This window comes from Anser brachyrhynchus (genome assembly GCF_964034855.1).
Source record: "Anser brachyrhynchus genome assembly, chromosome: 1".
Taxonomy (NCBI): Eukaryota; Metazoa; Chordata; class Aves; order Anseriformes; family Anatidae; genus Anser; species Anser brachyrhynchus.
In genome coordinates, this window is record NC_137694.1 from 55,147,603 (window position 1) to 55,174,508 (window position 26,906).

At 45.2% G+C, this 26,906-nt stretch overlaps 2 protein-coding genes across 2 annotated transcripts; one reads left to right on the plus strand and one right to left on the minus strand.

The window, feature by feature from the left end:
- The first annotated feature begins 68 nt into the window (after nt 1–68).
- On the plus strand, nt 69–20,811 carry DDX17 (DEAD-box helicase 17). Its single transcript, XM_080582690.1, has 13 exons — nt 69–588; nt 4,710–4,860; nt 6,928–7,027; nt 7,174–7,307; nt 8,055–8,120; nt 8,405–8,546; nt 10,673–10,833; nt 10,923–11,095; nt 11,419–11,529; nt 12,012–12,073; nt 12,432–12,491; nt 16,719–16,958; nt 17,639–20,811. Exons 1-13 carry the CDS (start codon nt 545–547, stop codon nt 18,160–18,162), a joined length of 1,968 nt encoding a protein of 655 aa, XP_080438816.1. The 5' UTR covers nt 69–544; the 3' UTR covers nt 18,163–20,811.
- On the minus strand, nt 19,663–26,071 carry KDELR3 (KDEL endoplasmic reticulum protein retention receptor 3). Its single transcript, XM_080582751.1, has 5 exons — nt 25,576–26,071; nt 24,732–24,832; nt 24,180–24,338; nt 23,657–23,909; nt 19,663–21,602 (listed from the first exon to the last, which is right to left on the minus strand). The coding sequence occupies exons 1-5, from the start codon at nt 25,664–25,666 to the stop codon at nt 21,562–21,564; spliced, it is 645 nt and encodes a 214-aa protein (XP_080438877.1). The 5' UTR covers nt 25,667–26,071; the 3' UTR covers nt 19,663–21,561.
- Nucleotides 26,072–26,906: the final 835 nt, after the last annotated feature.

Below are 26,906 nucleotides of genomic sequence, written 5' to 3' on the forward strand. Positions count from 1 at the left end.
GCTATTGACTCCTTGCGTAACTGACTTTGAGGAATAGGAAGAGCGTTGCTCCCCTCCCTCCCCTCCTCGCGCTGGGGCTGTCGGAGCAAAGGGCGCTACGCGGCTTTCGTACCCGCCGCGCCGCGCGGAGAAGCGTCTCGCCGAGCCGGTTCGGGGCGTAATTGGCTTCCGGGAATAAGCGTAGGCATTTTTCGAGGGCCGCAGTTTGCGCAGCGCCGGACCGCCCGTAACGTAAGCGAAGCGGGTTGGGGCGGCGGCGGCCATTTTGTGCCGGGAGCCCGGAGGAAGAAGACGCGAGTGTCTCCACACGGCACGGGCCCTGGAGCCGACCGAGAGCCCCGCCGTTCCCTCCGCCGACGTCCAGCGGGTCTCGGACCCACTGACCAATTCTTCTCCTTTTGTGTCCCACTCAAGAGGCGAGGTGGCGCAAAGCGATTCCTCCGAGACGCAGCCGCCCCTGGCTGGCCCGTCTCCCCGTACCCCCAGTCCCTCGCCGTCGCCACGGCCGGCGTTCCGCTGCCTCTCTCCCACCCCCCCGGGTGCGATGAGGGGCTTCGGGGACCGGGGGCGCGACCGAGACCGCGGCGGGTAAGGGGGGGGGACGGGGAAGGCCGGACTGGGGTTTGGGGGGGGGGGGGGTGGCGGTGGAAGGGGCCCTCACCTCCCTGTGAGGGGCTGGGAGGGTTTGGGGGACGGGGGGGATGGGAGGGACACGGCACGTCCCGGTGGTGGGATCGGGGGGAGATTTCCCCCTGGATTTTCGTGTTGGGGGGGTCGGAGGGGTTGGGAACTTTACTATCACGGTTCTGGCAGCAAGGGGTGGGGGTTATATATTATATATTATGTTTTCGTATTCTTCACATGTAACCGTATGTGCTTGCTTGCCTGCCTTTTCTTTTTCTCCTCCTTCCCTTTATACATATATATATATTTTTTTTGCCACCCCTGTTCTCCTGTCCCTCTCCCCCCTGCAAACCATGAAAGTCCCAGTGGCCCTGGCAAGGGTGGCTGGACACACTGCCCTTCTGGCTGTCATTGCTCCTTCTGGACTTCTTAGAAAGATGGCAGTTGGTGAAAGGTCTTTCCCGGCTGCACTCCCGGGCTTATCGTGAGAGGAAATGAGGTTGAAAACTGCTGCCGTGCGGGGGACTTGCGTTCTCAGGAGGCCGAGCTCAGTAAACATGGCCCTGGACCACACTTAACGAGCATGACCAAGCTTACGTAGCGATCGAACGGGAGTTGTCTGGCTGGCATGGCTGAGGCCTAGTGCTTGATACTTCTGAGACCACTATTGAAAGGAAGCTGGCATTGGGAAAGGTTTTTGCAGGTTTAATTTCTTTTTCATCCAAGGATGGCAGTTAAAACGAAAAAAATACTATGTGCTGTGGGTAGTATAGGGTAAGTACAGGATGGCGTTATAGTACATAAATAGTTTGAGGCTTGGTTTTCTTTTTATGGGTTAAAAGTAATAAGGCTTTCATCCCAGGCCATTTTTTAAGAGAAAATTAAACCCCCTTTAGGAGAGTGGCACGTTCTGTCCTTCAAATCACAAGTAGCTAGGCCTCCGTTCGCAAGGATTAACAATAAACATGTCATGTGAGTTTTGTTACCAAATTAGATCTAGCCTGCCATATTAAGAATGAGTCTTACGTTTTTTATTCTGATTATTTTTCCCTTCTCTCCTACTGGGAGATTGAAGAATATTTTGTTTATGTTGAAATCCATTTTAGCGTTTAGTTTCTCTTCGTCTGTGGAGAGAGATAGTTGTATTTTCTGCTTTATCTTTACATCCACATTTCACATTCTGAACTTAAGAGATCCTTTTTTTTTCCCTCCACAGAGAGGCGGGTTTTGGTGTTTTTTCACCGTGAGCTTTCCAGCTCAGTGTTAACGCGAGGACGTTGGAGTGAATGCTTTGGCAAGTCTGAGATAGCTGGGGGTCTGAACTGTTTTTGGAGTTCAGTGAGCAAGTTTGAGAATGCAGATTTATATACAGTTCCTTAAAAAAAACCACTGTCCAAAGTGTTGTTACAATACTGAGCATGCCTTAAAACTTGTGTAATCCCCTTCTGCATAAAGGTTTTGATTATAGATGGTTGCTTCTCTTTTAAATCAGGAATTTTGCATAAGTAAAAGGAGTGTCTGTGCGCTTCTTTGTCAAGTTTTTGGACATTTGCATTGAAAATCATTTTTCTTGGCCTATTGTACCGGAAGCTATGCATGTAATGTATCAGTATTCAGCTTGTTACACACATTTATTTAAGGTGTGAAAGTACTTGTAACCACCAACGTGCATCATAATTCATAGAGTCTCTGTGAAAACTTTGGACCACCCAGCATGCTGTGTTTGGAAGTTTACCACCTTCTCAGTACTGATTCTTTCATTGACTAACAAATACAGGCTTTCTGTTTTCTTCCTATTAGGAGCAAGCTGTAGGTGACTTCTTAGGATGGGAAGCGGTCCTGTTTTGCTCTGGAGTGTAATAAACTTGCACAGTTCTCTCCCAGAAACGGTGGCACAGTAGTGTTAGACAAGAGCGTTTTGGGTCGGTCTGAATTTCCACGTGATTGACAGGAGAACTGTTGGCAAATCAGTGAAATAATCCCAGATTTAAATCAGTTTAGCTGGAATCAGAATCCAGTTGTTACTTGCAATCGGAACACGAAGTGACAGTTGCTGCCGGGTTAGCGGAGGCAGCGTTTCAGGAATGCTGCGGGGCTCACTTCTTCCAGGTCAGCATGCAGCCATGTTGTGCGTGAGAACGGAGAACTGAAACTGCATGACTTTTATGCAGAACGTATTGATTTTTCCCTCTGGATATCCGTGGAGCAGATATTCACAGTACGCAGCTGTTTCAGTGTCCAGTCTCGCAATCCCTTCTTCCATGTGTTTCCTTCTGTAAGGAAACTCGTTCGCCCTCTGACCCTCCAGTTGACCTCAGTGAAGCCGCTTATGCCTTTTGTTAGAACAACTTGGAAACGTAAAGAGTTGCCATTTTGACCTCAAGTTAGCGTGATCAGCAGCAGAAATCCTCAGTAAATGTGAATGTTCCTGCAGATGATAGTCTGCACATTTTTTTGTTACTTTGTCCAAAAGAAAATATAATTGCTTAATTTCTGAAGTTGTGTTTTACAGTCTTTGCATATGACAAAAAATGCTGACATACAGGTTCTCATAAAAATATGATAAGAAAATAAGGGATATTTATACAACAGAGAGGAGACTTAATGAAGCAGTTTCATCGAGACAAGCATTTTAGAATTTACTTACCAGGTTTTAAATTATATCTACCGTACTTAGTTTTTCCAACAGCATAACCCCTTGTTCCTGTTAATACGTTGATTTGAGTTCCGCTTTTTTGGTCTCTTAGTCTCTGTCACTTGTAATTTCCATTGGGAAGCAATTTAAACAGCAGATGTAGCTAATGTCTGAACAGAGAGCCTTGTAATTAGGATAACGTAAAAATTTCCTTCAGATCTATTTTAGTTTTTATCAAGCTCTTTTCTCCTCAAGTTACCAGCGTGTGAAAACTGCTTTGGGATTTTTGTTGCGTCGGGTTTGTTTCATTAACTGTTTTTATTTACTAGCAGACTGCTTGAATAAAGCGCAGACACTGTGGATTTGCTATCTAAATAAAAGCAGGCACTTCTCATGAATTCATGTTCTGCGAAAAGCTGTAGCTTTATTAACCAGAATTTGCATTAGGACAAAATATGATCTGATAGCTTTTGGAAAAGTGCCTCCTGCTGTGTTTGTATGATATGAATGAAAGAACTATAACGTTCTGGTGGAATTGTAAAATACGTAATCATTTATAATGTTTTTGATAATTAAACAATTTATACCACTCAGTTTTCAGTTATTCTTGATTCTTGCCAGAAGCTCATGTGTTGTCCAATGCATCCATGAGTTATGACAGCTCTTACCCTTCTTCAGTGTATTAAAATAACTGGGTGAATAAAACTTAGGTGAGAGGGAGAACAGTAACTTCTGAGTGGCTGTTAGTTAGCAAATTTTTAGCAGAGTAAGCATTTTTTTTTTTTTAACTCTCTTGAGTCTTCATCAGAAGCGTTTGAGAAGGGATACAATTTTTCCCAGGTGCTTTTATGTATTTTTTTTCTGCTTCTCTTTCTTTTTTGAAAATAAAAGCTTTATTGCTTTGGTTCCAGCATTACACATAGACTTCCAAGCTTGGGTGGACTTGTTTACTTTCTGTCTTTACTTGTTTTGTATTTGAGGCATGCTGCTTGATAAGAGAGAGGACGTGGGGAGAAGGTGAAATAGCTATTTTTGTGCGAAAACTGGCCTTGAGATACAAGGAACTTGTGATTAGAGATTTTTGCCACCCCTTGCATCTATCCTGTTTTAGTTATACTCTCAGCTTTGATACAAAATAATTGCCATAGCTGTACCAGCAGCTTTGTCCCAGGAGAGGGAACCAAGAGACAGAAGCTTGGTGACAGGAGCTTTAAGGCAGTGACTTAAAAATGGCCGTACTGGAAGCAACCTCCAGGACGGGTTTGGGTTAAAATGGACTTTGGGCAGGTTTATGTCATGAATGCTATCATAGTAATTTTCTTGGAGGGGGTGAATTTTGACAGAATATTGTGCTTGTGTGTCCACTTGGAGTGGGAGGGGTGGAAAATGCTTAAGAAACCTGCAAATTCCAGACTAATTCAGTTGTTTATAATTAACATTGACATTCCAGCTTCGGAGCAAGTCGTGGAGGTCCTCTTCCTCCAAAGAAATTTGGTAATCCGGGGGAACGCTTACGTAAGAAAAAATGGGATTTAAATGAGCTACCCAAGTTCGAGAAGAATTTTTATGTGGAACATCCAGAAGTGGCCAGGCTTACTCCGGTAAGTCATTAGGTTCTTTCTGTTTCATTTTACGTACAACAAAATGTCACAAGTGGAAAATCTTGTCCTAGGACGTCTGGGACAGTGTGTAATAGGACTGTTTTCCTTAAGTTTGTTTTCTGTGTTTATACTCTGCTGGATAGCAGAGTCATTATAACATTAGCAAATGTGGTGCTTCTGTTCTCAGCTGTCTTTACGCAAGTTTTTTTACATTTGGTCATTTGTAATTCATCATCATAATGCTATTGTGGTCTGGTTATTTGAAATTAACCAACAAGAATGTCATGCTTTGTCATTGAGGATTCTGACTGGAGAACTTAAAAGTTGCAATACTGGAGAGACCCTGAAAGAACCTAAAATAAAGAACTGAGTGGCATAAACACTTGAAAAACATTTGGAAGGCGTATAGTTTTGTAATAATAATTCAGGCTGAAAAACCGGAACCTTGGGACACATCTCGTCTAATCCTCAGCCCCACAGTAGAGCAGGTTGCTCAGCACCTTGCACTTCTGAGTTTGGATATCCCTAAGGATGGTGAGAGCCCATACCCTATCTGGGTGGCTATCCCAGGTCTTGATGCTTCTTGTGGTGTTTTTTTCCCACTGATAACTAATTGGAATTTCAAGAGTCTGACTCCATCTCTATAATGACCATCAGGTAGTTGAGAATAGGTGTTAGATTCCCTTGTTAGTCCTCTCTTTCCCAAGCTGCACGAATCTGGTGCTCCCAGTCTTTGTCCAGCCTGTACCTCGGCCTCTAGCTTTCCCTGCCATAATTGGACATGCCTGGTTAAATAACATCCTTTGTGCAATGGGGGCTCAGAACTGGACACAGCACTCCGTGTTTATAGATCATCTCCCCTTCCTACCCAACTAGTCTAGGTTTTTTCTTCCTCTTTAATGTCTTCTTATATTTAGAAATTAACAGGTTTCATTCTTAACACAAGGAAACTTGAGGAAAACAAAAGATTTTCTTATCCAGTTGCATATACTTAAAAATCTTCAAGCCACGTATTCATGGCAAGGTTATATGGTATAGAGGGATTGAAGGAGGCAGTGTTCAGTAGTTCAAGTTCAAAGACAACAACTTGAACTACTGAACCAGTTAGCTTTAGGTGCTGTCTTTGCCTTAGCCAGCTAAAAGTAAAAGGATTTTCACATTCTTCTTAGATTTTTTTTTAATATATATAGTTTTAGTTTTAAACTTTTGTTTGAACTCTGAATTTTTCACAAACAGTAAATTTACTGCTTTGGGTAAAGTGCATGTTTGATACTGATGGGTATTTTTCTATTGATTTTTGGTGAGTGTTAGAATAAGGTAATGAAGTGTGGAAGCATGTTGCTGAGTGCTGTTGGACTTGTAATATAACATAGGAAGAAAAGAAAACAACACACGCTTTTCCTAACCCTAAAACTCTCCTTATGTGGATACACATTTCAGAAATAGTAGCAAAAAAAATTGTGGGGCCTTAGTATGTCGTCATGATGTTGTTTGGGCTTCTTTCATGCAGAAAAGAAATGCTGCTTCCAAGAAGGTTCTAAGTGACGTTTCTGAGTTGCAGGCTGTACAGCAAGAGCTGCGTACTTAGCCACTTCAGGAATGTTTTAATGGAAGGAGAAGGACTGCCCTGCTTTCTGCTTTTTTGTCGTATATTAGGGTCTATTTAGTTTTAGTTCTCAGCACTGTCACACAAAATTTATTTAATCTGGTCCTCTGCCTCAGTTCACTTTTGAAGCTCTTGATAAGTTCTGGCTTCTGGAAGATGGCTAAAAGCTTTTAAAAGATTATATTAATGCGCTTTTCATTAAAAAAGACTGCTTGGAAGGAAACAGGCGTCAGTTCCTGTAGGCTGCACAGAGAACTCCTACTTCTTGAGTGTTGGAGAACCTACGTGATAGCTCCATCTCAGGGTAAAATCCTTAGGAGAGCTGTCCTTTTTAGATCTTCTTGTCCGTCTCATCTCCCAAACTAAACTGTTAGTAAGAGGCATTAAGTCACTTAACAGAAGCGTGCACTGTAAGTCTCTGCTGATGTTCAGCATTTCTTTGTTTTTTTCCATGTCAATAGTATGAAGTTGAAGAACTGAGAAGGAAGAAAGAGATAACAATTCGAGGAATGGAGGGCTGCCCCAAGCCTGTGTTTGCCTTCCACCAGTGTAGCTTTCCACGTAAGTATTTTGCCATTCTTTAAGAAAATGTGGATTACTCAAAGGCAGCAAGTGTTAAGGCCTGTTTTCATTTCTAAAAGGTCTTCTGAAGTTGCATATAGCCTCAGTTGGCCTTTAAGATTTTTTTTCCTTTCTTAAATTCTTAGAGTATGTGATGGATGCCTTGATGGACCAGAATTTCACAGAACCCACTCCAATTCAGTGCCAAGGTTTTCCACTTGCTCTCAGTGGTCGTGATATGGTGGGCATTGCGCAGACTGGCTCTGGGAAGACACTAGCGGTGCGTACTCCTTTTATGTTTTATTTATTTTCACAGTTGCCTTGTAGAAATTACCCTTGGCTGCTCGTTACCAGTTTTTCATCTTGACAGTGCTACAAGCGTCAAGTGAAGTGATGACATGTTTTTAAAGCTTTCTTTATTGCATCATGGGTGAGACTTAAGCCTCAACCAACCCATCTAGCCTGTCTTATTCACAGGCATGTGTTTTGCATGTCTCTCTTCCTGATGCTTAGCTACTTCCCTTTGGTCCATGCTTACGTTGCAGTTTAATAACTAGTATGTGCCAATTTGTTTTGTTAACGACACAAGTTAAAATAAAGGATGGTTGAGTCTTCGTTAATGCGTTAATTTTATCTGCAGTGGTCAAGAAGGGATTTTATGCTTTATGAAAAGCACTGTTTAGAGGAAAGATTGCTCAATTCTACTAATTCAGGCTCCAAATTTTAAATGAGCTTTCTGTTCAGAGGTGCTAAGCACCTCTGTTCTCTACTCATGCCAAAAGCAGATATGGTTGCTCAGCAGCTCTGCAAATCATTTCTTCTGTTGGGTAAATGCAAATACCTGGTTTTGCAAAATCCTGATTTTAATATAGCTGAGGTTTCTTCCTAACTTTGGAACATTATGTACTGGCTTCTGGAGGGCTGTTAGGCTAAGTGGGCTCTCGCGGTGGTCCAGCTGTCATGGCAGGTGGTCACTGGCATTGAATATGGAAGTCTGGTGTCTTGACTTAGAATTCTTCTGTTTCAGTACTTGTTGCCTGCGATCGTTCACATCAACCACCAGCCATATTTGGAGAGAGGGGATGGCCCAATTGTAAGTGCTTGTCAGTTCCCTTCCTTTCTGTGTGTGGCACCATTAATGAGATATGTGCTGTATTTAATTGGTGTATGAGAATAGTAAGTAGAGAGTATTTACAATCACAATGTGAACATCCCACTCATTAGTTGAAATTCTGTGCAATTGCTGACATAATCTAACGATATTTAAATGTTTTAGCTAATAGAGAGCAGATGGTCCAGCTTTGCTTATGGTATTTGAGCAGAGTCCTTAAGTTAGGGATGTACAGCTTGGTTAACCTGAACTGATTCCTTCTGCAGTGCTTGGTTCTAGCACCTACCAGAGAGTTGGCCCAGCAAGTGCAGCAAGTGGCTGATGATTATGGCAAATGTTCAAGGCTGAAGAGTACCTGCATATATGGAGGAGCACCCAAAGGTCCCCAGATCAGAGATCTAGAAAGAGGTAATTTAACTGAGATCTTTAAAATGGGTGTCTGCAAGTTTCTGTAGGAGGTGGTACTGCAAAATATAAGTAAACTTGAAAGTAATCTTAAAGCCTGTTTGGAGAGGTGAGTGGCTGTCTCTTTTTCCAGTTCAAATGATAGGTCATGTGATAATTTTCTTCTCTGTTGTATAATGACTTACTCGGATATTAGACCTCCTTCCATTTTCTGAACTTTCCACTCACGAAGGTCAACGGGACTTAGGAAGGGGGAGGGGAAGCGACTTGTCAGAAAGGACAGATTATTTTGAGAAGGTGCAGTAGCAGCAAGCTTAAGGAGCGATTTTTCTTAAGCCAGACCGAGTTTTCCGCCCAGGTTTGTTCAAATAATAAAATGTAATTTCTGAATTCATAGAAACTTCTTTAGACAGTGGTTTGTTTGTTTGTTTTTCCTGGTACTTCATTGTTCTTAAGGACTAGGCTCTTTCTGGTCATGCTGCCCCATGGGGTTCTGCCGTTGCCTTTCCTAATGTAGCAGAGGGCTGGAGACAGGACTGTTGGGGAGCTGTGGTTCTGCAGCAACCTCTGTAGCAACAGTAGTGTGCTAGTGGCCCAGCCTTCGTGTCAAGGGCCAGTTGCATATAATTTCAGATGCAGCAATGTGCTGAGGGCTTTTGTCTTCACTAGGCTAAAAAATACAATAGAATTACATGAAAAGATACACGAAATGTTGTTAAGGTAAGCTTACACAGATCTGCTCAAGTAATTTAAACAAAATTTATCACCGTGGTTAGAAGAGCTGCTCTTGAACACTTCAATAATGGGATGAAAACGTGTGGCAGAAGGCTGTGGGATAGCTCTAATCCAGAAAACAGTAGTGCATCTAATAAAGAGCACCATTGTTAATGGTGGAGACAATGTTACATGAAGAGACCATGGAAGAATCAATGTGGTGGTTTTTTTTACACCTTCCTGGAGTGCTGTACAATAGAGATTCTCCCACATATGATGAAAACCTTTTGGTTAGAGGATGTGGACAGATTCCATGCTTTCAGTCCTGCTTTCAGTCCTTTTAGGTGTTTCTATCTTTGGATGGTTGCTTAGTGTTTGCTGCAACAAAAATTCTTGAGTAAGTAGAGATCAAAAATCATATTTTTTTGTCAGTTGTGGTTTTCTGGGTATTTAGTGAATTTATTTTGGAGGAGTGCATCACTGACAACAGAGTGCAGTTTTTTCAGTCTCTCTGGAAGACCAGTGACTCTGTTAGAAATCTAATTCTTGCATGAGCTTTATAGAAACTGAAAGTGTGTCCAGCTTCGTCAGCTCTGAGGAGTCCAAGCTGACACAGACATAACGATCCGGGCTGTTGCAAAATACTCTGCATCTGGAAGTGAAGTATCAGCAAAGCTATTTTTATGTTTTTTCACCTCACTACTTCTCTAAACATAACTTCTGTGATTGTTTCAGTGACACTTAAGGGTGCACCTCTAAGATTCGGAAATTGGTGGAAATCAGTCCCTTCTTGTAAGAAATGTATAAATTGCCATACCTGGTACTAGCTTAAGAATACCTGAGTTCTGTTTTTACACTAAGTTACGGGCTGGATGGTTGTCTGCCATGCTTAGGGCATAATTATTCAGTGTTAAAGGCTATGGTTTGGCTTTATGTAGCTTTAAAAAAAAAAAAAAGGTGGAAGTGGAACTAATCTGACCTGTACAGCAAGAGGAGCACTTCATGTTTGTTTAACATGTAGAGTTTAGCTGTAGTTCAGTTCTATTTTTACTAGAGAGCTCTCCAGGCTGTGTAATTCTGGATGAAGGTAGGTCAGGGTTGAGTAGAAGCTTATTTTAGTTTTTGATTTTTGGGCAGCTCTTTGCAGGTGTTTTCTGACAGTAGGCTTTTAGCTTCTGCACTGCATTTATTATTCTAATGGCACTGTAACAGTAATTTCAGAATGGAAAAAAAAATGAATTATTAAAAGAAACTAGGGCTTCTACTGAAATGACTCAATCTTGGGTATGGATGAGGGTGGTGCTTTTTCATTTTACTTAAACAATTTTGCTCTGGGAGGTGATTCATTCTGACTAAAAATACCAATTGACATTCAAATGAAGAGCCTTATTCTTTTTCCTCCTTCTGTTTTGAAGGTGTGGAGATCTGCATTGCTACACCGGGTCGCTTGATTGACTTCCTTGAGGCAGGAAAGACCAACCTTCGTCGGTGTACGTACCTTGTGCTGGATGAAGCAGACAGGATGTTGGACATGGGATTTGAACCCCAAATTCGGAAAATTGTTGACCAGATAAGGGTGCGTGAACATTGTTAAAGGACAGCCTCCCTTGGTTTCCCATCCAAGCCCACTACCTTAAATAAATGTTTTTTTCCCTTTTTTCGTAGCCTGACAGACAGACTCTGATGTGGAGTGCCACCTGGCCAAAGGAAGTGCGCCAGCTTGCCGAGGACTTCCTACAGGACTATGTTCAGATCAACGTGGGGAACTTGGAGCTGAGTGCCAACCACAATATCCTACAGATAGTGGATGTATGCATGGAAAGTGAGAAAGACCATAAGTACGTTGACTTGCTTACCATTTCAGGTTTTTTAGCTGCACTTGGAAATCTACATTGTTTTCTGAGCCAAACGTGAATTCTGAATAGTGGATTTCTTTGCAGTGTTATTTAACCTTTGAATGTTACCAAACAAGTCCTGTAATTATCCAGTCTGTTGCATATATTCTCACTGTACCATTGTACAGAAGAGCTAAATTCTGTGTAAGCGGTGCTGGCTTTATTTTTGTGGATGTGTATTATACATTTTCTTAAAGCAAACTGAGACAGCATTCCTGTATTCTTGTACGTGTGGATATCTATACTAGCTCTCGTGTCTGTTTTAGACTGATACAACTGATGGAAGAAATCATGGCAGAGAAGGAGAATAAAACCATCATCTTTGTGGAAACAAAGAGGCGATGTGATGATCTCACTCGAAGGATGCGCAGAGATGGGTGATTAGCCTCCCCCTATCCTTTGCTGCTAGTGGGAAACAGAAACTGTAATAAAAGCAGTAAGGTCTAAACGTTCGCGATGCTATCGTTAGGAACAACCTGTCAGTTTGGTTCTTGGCTGAATTCAGTCTTAATTTCCTGGAAGGTTCCAATCCATCAAAGCCTTAGTGCAAGAGAGAATATTTGTAAACTGTGCAGCTTTCAGAATGTAAGAATACTGATATAATGAAGTGACAAACTATTAATTTTACAAATGTGATTGGACTTAAATGGCTGCTATATAATTAGTGGGTTTAATGTGCAAGAAACAAAACTGTATGCACAGTAGGTAGCTAAAGGCCAGAGGAGGGGGACAGGGAATTAAAACACTTGAGAAATACGTATATTTTTTTTGGCCTTTTTACTGAAATGTCAATAAAGCTTCCTGTTGCCTTTAATACATGTACTTTCTGTCTATACTAATGTGCATCTCTGTTTGGCAGTTGGCCAGCTATGTGTATCCATGGAGACAAGAGTCAGCCGGAAAGAGATTGGGTGCTTAATGGTGAGTCCGTCGCTGAGGGGCGAATAACGCGGGCTGCTGCACGTAATTTAGATGTGCTGTTCTTAGGCTTCCTTTTGTCTCTGTGTCCAAGAGATAACGTTTCAAAGGAACTTCTTTTGCCTTTGTCCTGTTAATTTCAGTGGATGTATTTTTTTTTTTTATCCAAAAATTGAATGGGATGATTGCTTAACCCAGAGAGCTGGATTTTGAAAACTAGTTGACACCTTATATCCTGACTTGCTGGGGTTTATGAAGTTACCTTGTCTAGATTCTGGAAAATGAGCATTTAGAGTAAATCAAGTTCAGATAACTTTATCTTTTTTAAAAATCTTACTTCATAGCGTGCTTTGTTTTACAGAGTTTCGTTCTGGAAAGGCTCCTATCCTCATTGCTACCGACGTTGCATCTCGTGGGCTAGGTTTGTACACATAGACCACTCTTGCCTACTGCTGCATATTTTTCTTCTTTGGACTGAAATATGTTTTCTTTTTTTAAAAAAAAAAAAAAATTCAAAGCGTGATTTTCCCCCACATGTGAAATACGTTTTTTAACATTAATCTTTTTTTTTTCTTTCATATTCAAAGTCTCTTCCTGCTCCTAATGAACAGGCTTTGGTCTGCAGCAAGGCCTAGGCATGACTAATCGATCGCCAAGAGGGAGAAGAGACGTCCAATTATGCAACCCAACCCTTCCACCACACTCACTTCTTCCCCAAATCCAGCTTTTGTTGCTGGATGGTAGGGATGGATTGCTCTGTTCAGAGCGTGTCAGATAAAGCCCAAGTAGGAAGCTGTGGGAGAGCATTTCAACGGCAAATAGCTAATATTCTCCCTGCATAATCCCCCCCAGATTTGAGCATACAAACCCCAGCATACACGCATGTTTACCCCGCAGATGTATTCACATCTGAGAAAGCACTGCTCCAGATTTTTGGTCTTGACACGTAACTTCCCTCTGTGCTCCTTCTAGGCAGGACCACTGAGATTATATACGGCCATTAACGTAGCGCTACCCAAATGTGTAACTGAATCAAAATTGCGCCACTCTATTCTTGGTGGTATGAAAATGATCTGTCTGGATGCATCAGTTGCGCCCCCTTTTTAAATAAGCATATTTGTATGGTGAAACACTGTGTGCTAGGCACAGTCCCTGTACATCTGCCCACTCCTAGAAGAGGAGGATGACTTCTGAGGTGCTCTTAGCTTAATAACGAGCACTGAATATTCCACCCTCCCCGAGCTTGGTAGGAGATAAACCCCTTGGGGGTCAGTGTCTTGTTATGGTAAACTCTAGACAAAATTATTGCAAGTCATTGCAGATAAGCTCAGAAAAATCTCTGGTTTATTAAAAATCACAGTTACCTGAGCTCTGTTTTTCATATGCTGAAAGGGTGGCTGTGCTGTGCATCATATGGTCACTTTAACACAGGCAGACCATTACTAGATTTGGCAGCCTTTGTTCACACAACCTGCACCTCTACTTCCCCGCCCCCCCCCCCCCCCCCCCCCCCCCCCCCCAAAAAAAAAGTCCAACGCTTCCTCAGAGAGGTGATTATCTGGACTTCAGTCTCTGCCCTCTAGGGTCATGTCTGGACCTGTGCAGTTAGTACTTGGGCCTGTTGGGAGAAGGGACTGAGGCCTGAAACCAGTTTGTATGAAAGAGAGCTGCTTTCTCTAGCAGCGTTTTTTAAACAGGCTTGCTATGTGCTGGTAGCTTCTTTGTGCATCTTGCCTAGACATTTAAAACAGCTTCACTCCCCTCCAAAAACACTCCCCCAAAACTACTCAATTGGATAACACTTCAGAAAACAGTCTCCCCACTTCCCATCCTCCACTTCGCCTGAGCTGTGGGGGAAAGGTACCAGAGTCTGTTTCTTGTTACTGAACAACATCTCTGCTTGTTTTGGGGCCCTGAGTTTGCTGCTTCTTAAAATAAGTCACTTAACTGGCAAACTTCTGGACGACTTCCTCCAAGATCCTGGAAAGTGAAGGCTTCTACCTAAATAACATAAAACAGGGGCGCGCGCCTTTTGGCTGAGTCACCAGGGCTTTCCCTCTTCCTAATGGAACATTGGTTTCAAAAAAGCTTCTTCCAGGTAAGTTCTGAGTCCCATAATGACTTCTTTGTGATGATTCCCTGGAGTGAGGTCCTCTCTCTGCACTGATTATTTTTTTATTTATTTTTTGTTCAGTCTATTAAACTAAAAACATTGAATTTGTTTTGTTTTGTTTTCTTTAACAGAAACTTTGATATCAGCTACAGATCATTCTCAGTGCAGGGGTGGGGGCACATCTACATTGATGGTTGAAACAGCTCTCTAGACTAGCATGTTTGCTAGTTTTGTCCCTTCTGATTAATAATCGGAGACTGTCTGTGCCATAGGGTATTCTGATGGTCTGACAAAGGGCATGTTTCCCAAGTAGCTGTCAGAAATGATCGACAGCTTCAATTCTAGATCCTGCCACGTTACCTTCTAAAAGCGCAGGAAGATTGTGAGCGTGCACAAGCGCTTTGGAGCATGCTAGACTGGAGAAGCCGAGTCTTGCACTTGCTCGGGTCTTTCTTCAGCCAGCTGCGTGCTCTCCCAGGATCACTTTCTGGTCTGGAAAACCCCCTTCCATTTTCCTCTTCCTGCCTTCCCATTCTTCCCAGTCCTCCCCAGTCAAGTCAGCACTGTCTGCATTGGTAGCTGTGCTTCCCTGTGCTTTCTGCCAGGAAAGCACGCCCTTGTATCCTCTGTGCTAATTCAAGTTGCTTTGCTACTGATGGATGTGTAGAATGGGACTGACTGAGGCTCCTGGAGCCTGCAACTTGTCAGATTAGTTACACCTTGGCTGGGAAGATGCAATCTGTCATATGTACTCCTCTCTATTTCACTTTCCCCTTTTAAAAAAAAAACACAACCTGTTGCATCAAGGACCCTAGCTGGAGACTCGCGCAGCCCCCTGTGAAACCTGCCTTCTCACTCCCTTTTTTTGGTGTGATTCAGGACTTTGGAGTCAGCAAAGACTGAGGAGCCCCCCCTTTGCTGTAATAAGAAACAGACATAAAGTCCCCCCTCTTGCCACCACAACCGTCTTGTTTTTATTTTTCCTACGACCCCTTTGAAATTGATGCAGTCTGGGCAATAGATGCAGTCTGACCCCTTGGATGTAATTTTTGTACCTGCATTTTTTTTGACAAATGCCCCTAAGAGCCCCAAATAGGGGACAAAAAGCGTTGGAGGACCTGAAACCTTTACCTGAACCCAGGTTCTCCGGCGCTTCACAACCAAATGGGGCTACAGAGAAGCGTCTAAGCCAGTTCACAGAGTGAGCGTGTGTGGGGACTTCTCGCTGCCACGGACCCTTGATGCATGCTCCCCGCGCTCCAGTGGTCCCGTGTCAGAGGGCGGAGTTTTCGAAAGGAGGCCGCCAAAAATAAAAGGCAAAGAGACGGGATCGGCTGCAGCGGTTTCCCACAGGAGGAGGGAGTGTGCATCGGTCTGGTAACAAACAGAGAATGTTTCTCTCTTTAAAAAAAAAAAAAAAAAAAAGAAGGAAAGGAAATCACAAAAAAATCTGTGTTTTATCTTGGATATTTTCAGAATATTCATCTTAAAATGCAGATTTTTTTTTTATGAGCTGTTAGGTGACTTACTGTAATGCCATGCTTTTTTTAAAAAACATTCTATACCGTAGCAAATAGGTGCTTTTGGTACTTCAAATGCTTTCACTGAAGTGTTACACTAACATTTACTTTGTTTCTGTCCCATGAGTTTCTGAAGCCTCACTGAAAGGTGAGCTGTTCTGATCTCTTAAATTTTAATATTACTTTACAGTACGTAGCAACTCTGGTCACTTTATTTCCTGCTTCCATTTGACATGGGAAGTAGGGAATTGTAAACAGAAAGCGGGATTGCCCAAATTACAAAAGCTGCTCAGAACTGGACAGAACAGTATGGTGAAATGTTAGCGTAATGCATTCTTGTAACTACGAAGCTAAGTTAAGATATTCTAGGTATGATCCAAACAGTTTTTAATGAGTTGGCTGAATAATAGTAGTGTGATTGGAGTGTCTTAAACTTCAGGCTAGGAGAGGTAGTTCACTGTATTTTAGGATTGTAAATGATTTTTACTTGCATTTTATTTCATGTTGCTAAGTGGAAGGTAAGTGATCTCATTACTGTTATTATTTGTTAGACTTCTCCCAACAGAGTAAAAGCTTTACCATGGCAGTCCTACCCTTCCTCCACCCCAGTTTGCTGTGCCTGATGGTGTCGTTTTCACCATCAAGATTGTGTTTTGGAAAAAAAAAAAAAATACAAAATTAATTTAGCTTATTGAAAAACATCAATGGAATACAGAGAAATGCATTCCGGGGAGGATGAATTTGAGTGCAGGGAAAAACTGCTTTAAAACTTCCACTGTTTTTCAGGACACTGATCTTTGTGCCTGATGATCGTAAATTTGAGTCTTCTACTCTTTTGGGATGAGTCTGTCTTGTATCTGTTCCATGCAGTTACTAACTTTGTGATGTGTTTTTTTTTTCTTATTACTGTCACCTGCATTCGTGCTCCCCACCTTTCGTTGGCACGTCCTCTCTTCTTCTCCCCTTTCCTCAACCCCACCCTTTCACTGTGCTTCGCACCTGGGCACTTGACAAGACGTGGAAGATGTTAAATTTGTGATAAACTACGACTATCCGAACAGCTCTGAAGATTACGTGCACCGTATTGGCCGTACCGCACGTAGTACCAACAAAGGTACTGCGTACACGTTCTTCACACCAGGAAACCTGAAACAAGCCAGGGAGCTTATCAAAGTGTTGGAAGAAGCCAACCAAGCCATCAATCCAAAGCTGATGCAGCTTGTGGACCACAGAGGAGGAGGAGGTGGTGGTGGAGGTAAAGGCACATGGGGAAAGGGCTACGTAGGGAATAGCTTCTCTGCTTTGAGGGAGGGAAGATGAAAAGAGGGTAAGGAAATAGTAAGTGCAAGTCTAAGAGACAGGTTAGTGATAAAGTTGTCTTATACCTGACATTTCGAGGGTGTTCAGGAAACGGAGTATTTCTCTCCAACCAAGAGGTAGTCCACCATTAAAACTTAGTTGGAGAAATTTTTTCTTTTTTTCCCCTGATGAGGTCCTCACACAGCTAATTTTCCTTGAATTAATTCCTTGCACCTCCTACCTAAACACGGGTAACAGGATGCCTGTGCATACACATGCAAAATTGAAATCAGCAAAGGGAAATAGCGACTTGACCCTCAGGGACTGAGACTACTTTTCCTCCCTCTCCCTGATGGAATAATAAGTTTAATTATATTTCCAAGTTAGTCCTGAATTTCTTCCATTTCCTTTGGCTCGCAGTACACACAGTAAGAAAACTTTCTGAACTTCTTCTCTACACCTTGAACAAAATGCAGGGATGAATGCGCAGCCTTGCAGGGAAGTTACAGTCAAAAGAACTTGCTCCTCGTGGGCAGCGCTGTGGCTGTAGAAGGGAGGGAAAGGGTGGCGTGATTACCACAGTTCATTGTTTTAAAACGTGTTCACGGTACTAAATCTTACCGTATCCATCGCCAGGAGGCCGTTCTCGTTACCGAACGAGCAGTTCAGTAAACAACCCTAACCTGATGTACCAGGAAGAGTGTGACAGGAGGCTCCGGGGAGTGAAAGAGGGCCGGAGAGACTCAGGTGGCTTCAGAGACCGTGAGCGTGGTGACAGTTATGCCAACGGAGCCAACAAGACCTATGGCAGTGCCTACGGGAGCCCAAATTCCGCTTTTGGGGCAGCACAGAGCCAGTATGGTTACACTCAAGGGAGCTATGGAGCAGCTGCCTATGGCACGAGTGGCTATGGCACTGCAGAGTACAGTGCTAGTGGCTATGGTGCCAGCACCACAGCTGCCACCGCTGGGAGAACCTCACAGAGCACTACCCAACAGCAGTATGCAGGGATGGTGGGGCGCTCGGGCCAGCAGCCACAGCCGCTCATGTCACAACAGTTTCCTCAGCCCCCTGCCACTAACGTGATGGGCTATATGGGACAGACTGCCACCTACCAGTATCCACCCCCTCCCCCGCCCCCGCCCCCCTCACGCAAATGAGACCACTCGCCTGCTGGTGACCAGTGTAGACCTCTTGCATTTAAAGGAAACTTTTCTTTCTCTTCTTTCCCATCGTGGTGTCTCTCTCATGCAGGTTAGGCTTAGAATTCACCATTCAAATCCCTTGAGCCCATCAAAAATGGCCCCCAGTCCACATTACTGACCCTGTCCTTTTTTTTCCTTTTTTTTTTTTTTTTAAGAGATATATATAGTTGACTGGAAAATTTATTATTTTTTGTCTTGCATGTTGAGGAAATTGGAAATTTTATTTTCTCTAAAAGAAATGGGTATAAGGCAGATAGGTCCCAGCTCGATCATCTTGGTGTCTAAGGTTTGTGTTAATACTTGCTTTGAGGGGAGGAAGTTTCTATTCTGTAATACGTTAACTTAATTTCAGGAAGTATCCAGAGAGGTGGGAAACTTCGGGGAGCCAAAACGCAGTTCATTTAACATGATAAATGCAAGGGAGCAACGCTCACTTTTCCTAATCTTAATTTTATTTTTTAATAGCTCACTATCGTTGCTTGTAATCTATCATAGGTAACTTTCTATAGGAAAACTCTGCTCATTTGTCTCGGTGGGGCGGTGTTCTGAGTAATTACCCACGTGGGTTGTCGGCATTTCCTGCAGCTCTGGAAGCAGCAATCCACCTTCTGGTACCTGTAGCAGGGAAGTTGGGATTAAAACCCCGGTGTTGGTGACCAAACCTGTCTTGGATTCAGTACCTGAAAACTAGGTGCAGTCACTGCAGGTGCTGCTGCTGCAATGTTTGGCCAAATAAGTTCTTGCCCTACAGTCGTTAAACTGCAGCATTGTAAATGCGTGCAACCTCCTTACTCCAGCTAGTTTCTGCTCTCAAGTTCCTACTGCTGGGTTTATTGAGATGAGTCTTATTTGAGAGCTCAGAAACTAAACCGAACGGAGATCGTGAACAGCGAATCTCGTTTGTCTGTCCTTCATGAACAAACTACGTGTTGCCATGGGGAGTGTTCTGAATGCCACTACGCTGAACAAAATGTGACAGAGTTTTCTGCACTTAAGAGGTTTGAATAGGGTGGGCTGGGGGGCGGGGGGGGGCGGGGGGCGTAAGGGGAGGAAGGGAGGAGGAGGAGGAGATTGCCTGGAATCTCCTTTCCATGAGGTAAGGAGTGAGCTGGTTAGTGCATCTTAATTCTGAAGCTTTCTTTCTTTTGTACCTTGCTCTGACTATTGCTTTTCCTGGCTTTTGAGTGCATTTCCCCGTTCCATTGGTCCCTTTGAGCTCAGCTCTTGCAGGTAGGTAGCATTTTAGAAAATGTTAGAGAAGAGTGGAATTTTAGTAAATACGTAAATAAAAAATGTTTATTTTACAGGCTAAGGTGGGTGTGAGGGGTTTTCCCCTTTAGTAAAGCATGTTGTCGACTTGTTACTTCTAATACCAGACGGTTCAGAGACAGTAGATGATAATAGGAGTTGGCTGCTCTCGATCTGAGAATGTGACAAAAGAATGGATACATCTCCTGGTTTGTGAGGCATAATCTTTGCATTATGAGAGTGCAGGTTGTTTTCTTTCCTTTTTTTTTTTTTTTCTGTTGGCGTTCTTGCATATGGATGAGCAAGGCAGCCCACCCCTTCTGTAGCAGAGTGGAACTTCTTATAGCCCAGGAAAAGAGCTTGCTTATACAGAAATGATTTTTTTTTTTTTAATTACCAGAGTATAATTTTGGGGGATGAATGCACATTTTTTTGTGCAGTACACAGGTAGGTTGCTGACAAGGAGAGAAAAGGGAGAGATTTTTCAGAACCTTGTTTCCCTCGTCCCATCTCAAATTCCATTGCTTGGGCAGGAAATTTCTTTGCTTGTGTTAAGTGAAAGCCAGAAACATTTCATTTATCCAGGCACTGACTGATCTGTCTTTGGCCTCCCTCACAAGCAAGTGTAGAGCTATATTTTATTTTTACCTTTTTAAAAAAATTTATGAATTTGATGCAGAAATGTGTTTGAGGGGTGTAGGAGTAGGACATCTTGCTGACTGGCTTTAAAAAGGGTCTCTGGACCACCAAAGCTGCCTTATAGTCTGCTATAGCTTTCACTTCTTTTTGGGGGGGACTTGTGCACACGTAAACGTAACATGCCAAGTCCTGCAGTGCTTTATTGTCACTGAGGTCAGCTGAAGTCCAGGGTCTCGGTTCAGTTCAGAGTGTTAACCAGATGTTGACTGCATAAACGCACCGTGGCATGTGCTGCCCCTGTCCCACCTGGTGCTCGCTGCTCTGTTCCATATACCAGCTGGAGGGCCCTTGTTGGTAAAGCATTAGCGTCTAGTAGTGTTTGCATTGTTTTCGAGCTGTAAAAGTTCTGTGGGAGTGTCAAACGACTTGGGTGTCTCCTCCCCTCCCACTTCCTGAAGAAATTTACTGTTTGGACTTCTCTGAACAATGGAAGGGTTAGTGGCTTTGTGTGGGATCAGCATCTTGCTTCACACTTGCTGGTCTCTGAACACATTCCTGTTGTATTAATGAAGACTTGAATTGAGAGATTCATAGATCTGTGGTGTTCAGACACAGGATACTAAGAGCTATGTTACTATTCTTAGTTTGTAAATTGTCCTTTTGATACCATCTTGTTTTCTTTTGTAGGTATAAATAAAAACACTGTTGTCAATAAAATTGTGAGCTTTGTCTTTATTTTTGGAGTGTAAAACAGTCTTTGCCCCCATTCTTCCCAGTTCTTGACAAAAGTCACATCCAAGGAGTGGGAAACATCTGTTGGCAACCCTCTGATTTTAATCGAAACATCCCTTATTTGTAGGACACGAACTGTCACTGGAGGTGGGTGAGCGGGGTTTGAATACCTGTGGCACTGGAAGACTGGAGGCCCTGAGGAGAATGGGGTTCAGGCACAGTTAACTTTGGGGGGCTGGTAATTCGTGGTTAAAACAGCAATAGCATCTGCTGTCAGATGTGGCCACGTGTGCAATGAGCCAGTGGCCTTTGCGTATCTTAACCAGACTTAATAATAAAGCGTTCCCTTTACTAAAGGCACTTGCTGAAGGGCTAACAGGCGGCGACCTTTTATTTCCCTTTTTATTCCCTGTCGTGCCTCAGGGTCAAAGCAGAGGCATGTTTTGGAGGTGGGTGCTGAGAAGAGCAGGGAGAGAATGATTTGCACTATCTTAGTATTGGCCAGCACTACTTAATAGCACCAAATTCAAGTAAGAAGAAATACAAAAAAAAAAAAAGTGGAGGGAAAGTCTCGTCCAGACGAAAAGCAGACCGGCTTTCCAGGCCTCGTTGTCTGCCTGGCACTCGAGTGAAGCTCAGCTGAGCCATTCTTCAGTCGACAAGGGCCAGGAAAGGAAAGCTGTCGTCGTAAGCGCTTCATCTTCGGAATTTCTTGTGTTGCCTGTGGAAGTGTCTTCAAACAGGCATTGGAAGACTTAGCTTCTTCCCTTTTAGGACTATGAAAGGACAGAGAAAGAGAAGGTAAGGAAGGAATATTCCTGAAACAATGAATCGCTTCCTGAACCTGCTGTTTGGAGTGCTAGATAGTGGGTTGTCAGGTTTGCAAACCAAAATTTCCCCATTTTTTTTCTTGATGATGTCACGTGGACTCCGCTGTTCTATCCCTGGTGCATTTTTGGTTTTATTTAATTTTTTAATAGAGAACATGCCATAAATATGTGGCCTGTGGCCAGACCCACCCCCAGCACGCCTCATCTCATCTGATGGTGGCGGGTTGGATAGGAGGCCCCTTGGTGGTGGCCAGCGGCAGGTAAGAAGCAATGGGAAATTCCATTTAAACACGTGAAAAAATGGTGTGCTTTTATTTTTATTTTTTACTGTGAGGACGGTCAAATGCTGGCACGGGTTGCCCACAGAGCTGTGGTGCTTCCACCCTGGTGATGCTCAAAACCTGACTGCACGTGGCCTCGAGGAACCTGCTCTAGGTGACCCTGCTGTCAGCAGGGGGCTGGATCAGATGATCCCTGCGGGTGCTCCCACCCTCAACTGCTCTGTGAAACACAAGCTTTTGGGAGCTGAAAGCTTCCTCCAAATATCTTTCAGGTCCTTGTGTTAAACAGAAAGCGGCTCATTGAGTTTTGAAAACAAGATAAAGAGAACTTGCATTATATAAAAATCCCTTTACAATGCTTTGGTATCGGCTCTGAAGCCTTATTAAATAGGCTTCTTTATATAACACATCCTTGCTTTTCTTATCAGAATCACTGCCCTTTTGTCTGAGCTCCTCTGTGTTAGAAATGTTTTGAAAAGACGCTTTTTTTGCAAGAGTGTAAGAGAGATGCAACCTGCTATAATATTTCTGGTTTCCATAAATGACTGCGGAGTATTTGCATATCTCCAGTCACCTTTTCTTCCCCATGATTCAGAAACTGGTGTAAAATGAAAGAGGGGAGGAAAAAAAAAATAGGCAATTCTCTGTCTGCTGTGATGTCCCAGGGACAAATGTGTTTTTTTTCTCTTCCCTCCTGTATCTAAATTTTGTGGCTTTGTTGCTAGTGCTGCGACACTGAAAGCCAGCAGTTGGTTCTTTTTCCTCCCCTTTTGTTCCACCTTCCACACCTGCAAAGGGTATGGATTTCTAACAAAATGTAGAAGGACGCAGGACATATGAATTAAGTGAAGCTAAAATGGGAATTAGTGGAGGAAAAAAAAAAAAGGAATTGACGTGGAGCGCCTTGATGGTGGTTTTACAAAGTAGTTTTCTAGCCACAAAGATTTTTTCAATGATGGAAGGAAGTCTTAATGTGCTTAACCTGCTCAATGCTCCTGTCACCTCTCCATCAGCAGGAATATTGCGTGAAGCCCCTAAAGGTCCATCCCTCAAAACGTCAAACACAGGCTTGTCCCTACTGGTTTTGGCAGCCTAGTCGGGGAATGCGAACAAAGAAGAAAATATTTGTTCGTTTGGCTACATTTTGTCAAATTCCACCCTCCTCAACAGAAAAGTGAGTCTTTTTTTTTTTTCAGTCTCAGCAAGCCGTGCTACCAAATTTTGTGCCCGCGATGAGCTCCTTAGCTCTGGTATGCAGCCCTTTACCAAAGCACAGCGCTGCAGCAGAAGGGGCATCTGGTTTTGGCAAACAGAAGGGAGTGTCTTGTACATGCAGATGCCTGCCTTCCTACAGAATCAGCTCTTGGGAACGCTGCATCTTTTACACCAAAAGAAAAAGTAGGCTTAATAAAACCTCCATATGTCTGCAGTTGCTTTCTCAGGTACGTCGTCTGCCTGCGGCTATTTTTTCCTCCCCCCTCTAGGTTTTTTTTTTGTGTGATTCATACATAATCTGTCAAAACGTACATGGAAGTGAATATGCCGAAATTGTTAACTTCCTAGGGTGGGTTAAACCAGGCTGAGCTCTGGTTTAATTTCTACACAAATACAGTAAATGATAAACTCAAGTCAGGATTAACAGCGCAAGCTGCAGCTCCACCATCCCCTGCAAGAAGGCCGAATGAACATTTTCGGCTTCATACCAACCCTTTCACCTACCTTTGGTAACGTAGAGATAGAAGAAGTCGCAGTAGAAGATGGTTTGCACCACCCCGGACACCACAGCGATCTGGTCGTAGAACTTCTCGGTGTGGTAGCGCCAGACCCAGTTGGCGATGTAGAGGGCGCGGTAGAGGCCCAGGAAGAAAAGGTAGTGCGTCGTGATGGTCTCCGCTTCCCCGGTCTTGCTGATCATGAAGAGCTGGGGGAGGATGGCCACGGACTCCAGGTAGATGGAGAAGGTCCAGAGTATCTGCGAAATCAAGGCGGTGAGGACGTGGGCTCGCCTGTGGTATGGCCCGGAGCAGGATGGGCCTACCACCCTGGGACTGATGAGAGAAGATGGCGCTGAGCGGCTCCAGAGGTGGTGTGATCTCTGAGGCCTGCCAACATCGCCTCCCTCGTGCTTTCGGCAATAAAAATCTCATTTCTTTAACATCCTGCTAACTCTGCTGGGCAGCGTCGGGCTGCTGCGTCCCTCCCCTCCCCTCCCCTCCCCTCCCCTGCCCCACGGTTTCCTCACCTCCAAGGGGGTGAAGCTGTGGTTCTCCAGAAACGACAGGCCTGTGACGGGGACCAGCAGGAACTCCAGGCGGAAGGAGTCGTTCTCGCTGTCAAACGTTTTCCGGAATTTCACGTAGATCATGTACACGGTGACGTAGGCGCATATCAAAAAAATGACCTGGGGGAGGGAAGGAAGATGGCGATATTTTGATCGCCCCACCAGTGCTTGAAGAGAGCCGACTGTTAATGTTCCTGCTGCACAAGGGTGCCCAGCCTTGGTTCACTGCATCTTGTTCTGCTTTTGGTGGACTAAATGTGGCAGGCCCAGCTCCCTCGTTCACTGCAGTGAGGGGGTTTTGTGGTTGATGGAGGGTTGGTGACACCAAAGGGAGCATCTTTAGCTGCCCTTCTGCGTATAACCCACTGTAGTTTTGGTGACGGTTGGAGGAGATGAAGTTTCTCCTTCCTCCCTCTGGCCGAAAAAACAGCGTGGTGAACGTGCAACCTCTCCTCCCCCAAGAAACCATGGTGAGCCGAGGGAAACCTCTGTTTCCATGCTGCCCCTCCTTACCTTCATCACGGTGTTGTAGGCGGAGATGAAGGTTGTGAACAGGTCCAGGTAGCGGGTTGTGAAGACGAGGGCAAAAAGGATCTGGCTCTTCCCAGAGATACCTGCATGGCGGGGAGAGGAGGGCAGGGCAAGTGAGAGGAAAATGCCTTCGGGTGCAGGTTTTGCCTCGTGCCTTCTTTGAGAGCAGCCGCACACTCGCACGGCCGGCCTCACCACCAAGAAAAAACCCTTTCCGTTCCCTTCCTGGCTCCCTCCACACGCCTGCCCGCCCTGCCGTGGGTTTGTGTGCTGTGACACCTGCCACACCGGGGAGTCGCTGTGGGATGGGTGCTGCTGAGTCACTGCGGCTCTGAACCCCGAACAAAATCTGCCTGCGGGAAACCGCCTCTCTCCATCCCTTGCCCGAGCAGCCTCCGGTGCCTGCTTGCTCTCTGGCAGGGCCTCCAGCCTGGAGCAGCACCTTTCCCCTGGAGGTGATTGCTTTTGGTGCCACCGCAGCTTCTCCTTTTCCACCTTACCGCCCTCCCCTTCCCTTCATTGCCCCCAGACAAACACCTGCACGGCGGCGGCGTGCTGTGCCACATCACATCCTTCCAGCACGTCCTTCTCCCTCCTGGCCGGGAAACCGCCCTGTGCTGGGCCGGTGGAGGCTCCTGCAAGCTGCAGCAAAGCCCTGGGGCTGGAGCTTGGCAAAAAACCCACCCAGGGCTACCAGCAAGGGGCGGGAGAAAGGTGGAAGAAGCAGCAGGGAGGCAGCCCAAGGGAGGAGGAGGAGGCTGATGCCCCTGAAGGGACTGGGTGCAGTCGTTGTCTGGGCAGGGTCCCCTCGTTCCCTGGCACTCACCAGCACAGGACTTGGACCTGTGGATCTTCAGCAGCAGGATGATGATGGCCAGCAAGTGGGAGATGTCCCCCAGGATGCGGAAGACGTTCATGGCGGCGCGGGCTCCTTGGCGGTGGTGGGCGAGGGTGGCCGTAAAACCCCGCGGGGAGCTTTATCCTCGGCCGAGCGCGCGCTCGCGTCCTGCTGAACTTTCCTCCTCCTCCTCCCGCAGCCTGCAGCTCTCTTCTTCTGGCGGAGGAAAGCTCAGCCCCCCTTCCAAGCGCCTTTCCCCCTGCGCCGCTCTGCCCTCCAGGCCGGGCGTCCCCCTGCCTTGATGTCCCCGCCGCGGGGATTTTCTCCCTCCCCAAACCTTCAAGGCCTGGGCAAAGTTGGGTTTTGTCCCGTCGGCCGAGCCGGGCTGGGCTGAGCAGCCCCAAAGCCAGTGCTGGGTGACGTGGCTCCCGCTGGCCGGGGAGGAGGCAAAGGAGGAGGCGGAGGCGGGAGTAACTGCGCTATTTTTCCCTTTTCCTTTTTTTTTTTTTTTTTTTCCCCTTCCTCTCTTTTCCCCCACTTGTCTCAAGTTACACGTGGAAGCGTCCTTAAAGGAGCAAAGGCAGAGGGAACGCCGCTTATCGGGCTGCTGTGACCTCGTGTCCCGTTGGTGCAGCAGGAATAAAGCGAGGCGCGCGTCGCGAGAAAGGGGCACGTCGGTGCTGCCATCTTTACCCGTTAGCGGCAGGGGACTGGGGAGGGACCATCACTGAGCCTGGATGCACCCAGAAACTTGGCCAGACAAGCCCTATTCTTTCAGTAGGGTCTCATGGGGTCTCGGGGTGTCGAGAGGGGCAGGAGGGTGCTGCAGCCGCTGCCCCCCGTGCCCAGCCTTCGCCCCCAGCCGCTTCGGTCAGGTCTCCCTCCCTTACGGGCGCATCCCTCTGGGCTCGCCCGGAGTAGCGTCCCTAATGATTAAAGCGTAAAAATATTATTCCCGGTGCTTACTAACAAGCCTATTAGCATCCCCGGCTTCCTTTCTGAATGCATTTGCATACATTTGCTCCCTGCCCATCGCGCTGGCTGTGGGTTTTCCCTCCCTGCCGCTGCAGCACCTGCCGTGCCGGGCTTCTCCAGCCGCGTTTGCAGGTTGGGCTGGAAAACACCCGCGGATCGCAGAGAAACAAGGGCTTCCACCTGCGAGGGAACGAGGCAGGGTGCGCAGAGTGGGATGGAGGATTTAGGACCCCCTCCCAGCCCTTGGAGAACGACGCCTGAGAGCCCTCGTCATCCTCTGGTGCTTTGCTTGTTGACCCATTCAGGGGGTGAACCCGATCCTCCTCGGTGGAGGGCCATCAGTA

What these genes read in the sequence shown, in the direction of transcription:
- DDX17 (XM_080582690.1), top strand. Translation starts at nt 545, where the DNA reads ATGAGGGGCTTCGGGGACCGGGGGCGCGACCGAGACCGCGGCGG. An exon ending in CCACCAGTGTAGCTTTCCAC is followed by an intron (nt 7,028 to 7,173) that starts GTAAGTATTTTG and finishes TTAAATTCTTAG; the next exon opens with AGTATGTGATGGATGCCTTG. An exon ending in GCTCTGGGAAGACACTAGCG is followed by an intron (nt 7,308 to 8,054) that starts GTGCGTACTCCT and finishes CTTCTGTTTCAG; the next exon opens with TACTTGTTGCCTGCGATCGT.
- KDELR3 (XM_080582751.1), bottom strand. Translation starts at nt 25,666, where the DNA reads ATGAACGTCTTCCGCATCCTGGGGGACATCTCCCACTTGCTGGCCATC. An exon ending in CCTACAACACCGTGATGAAG is followed by an intron (nt 24,339 to 24,731) that starts GTAAGGAGGGGC and finishes TCCCTCCCCCAG; the next exon opens with GTCATTTTTTTGATATGCGC. An exon ending in ACAGCTTCACCCCCTTGGAG is followed by an intron (nt 23,910 to 24,179) that starts GTGAGGAAACCG and finishes TTGATTTCGCAG; the next exon opens with ATACTCTGGACCTTCTCCAT.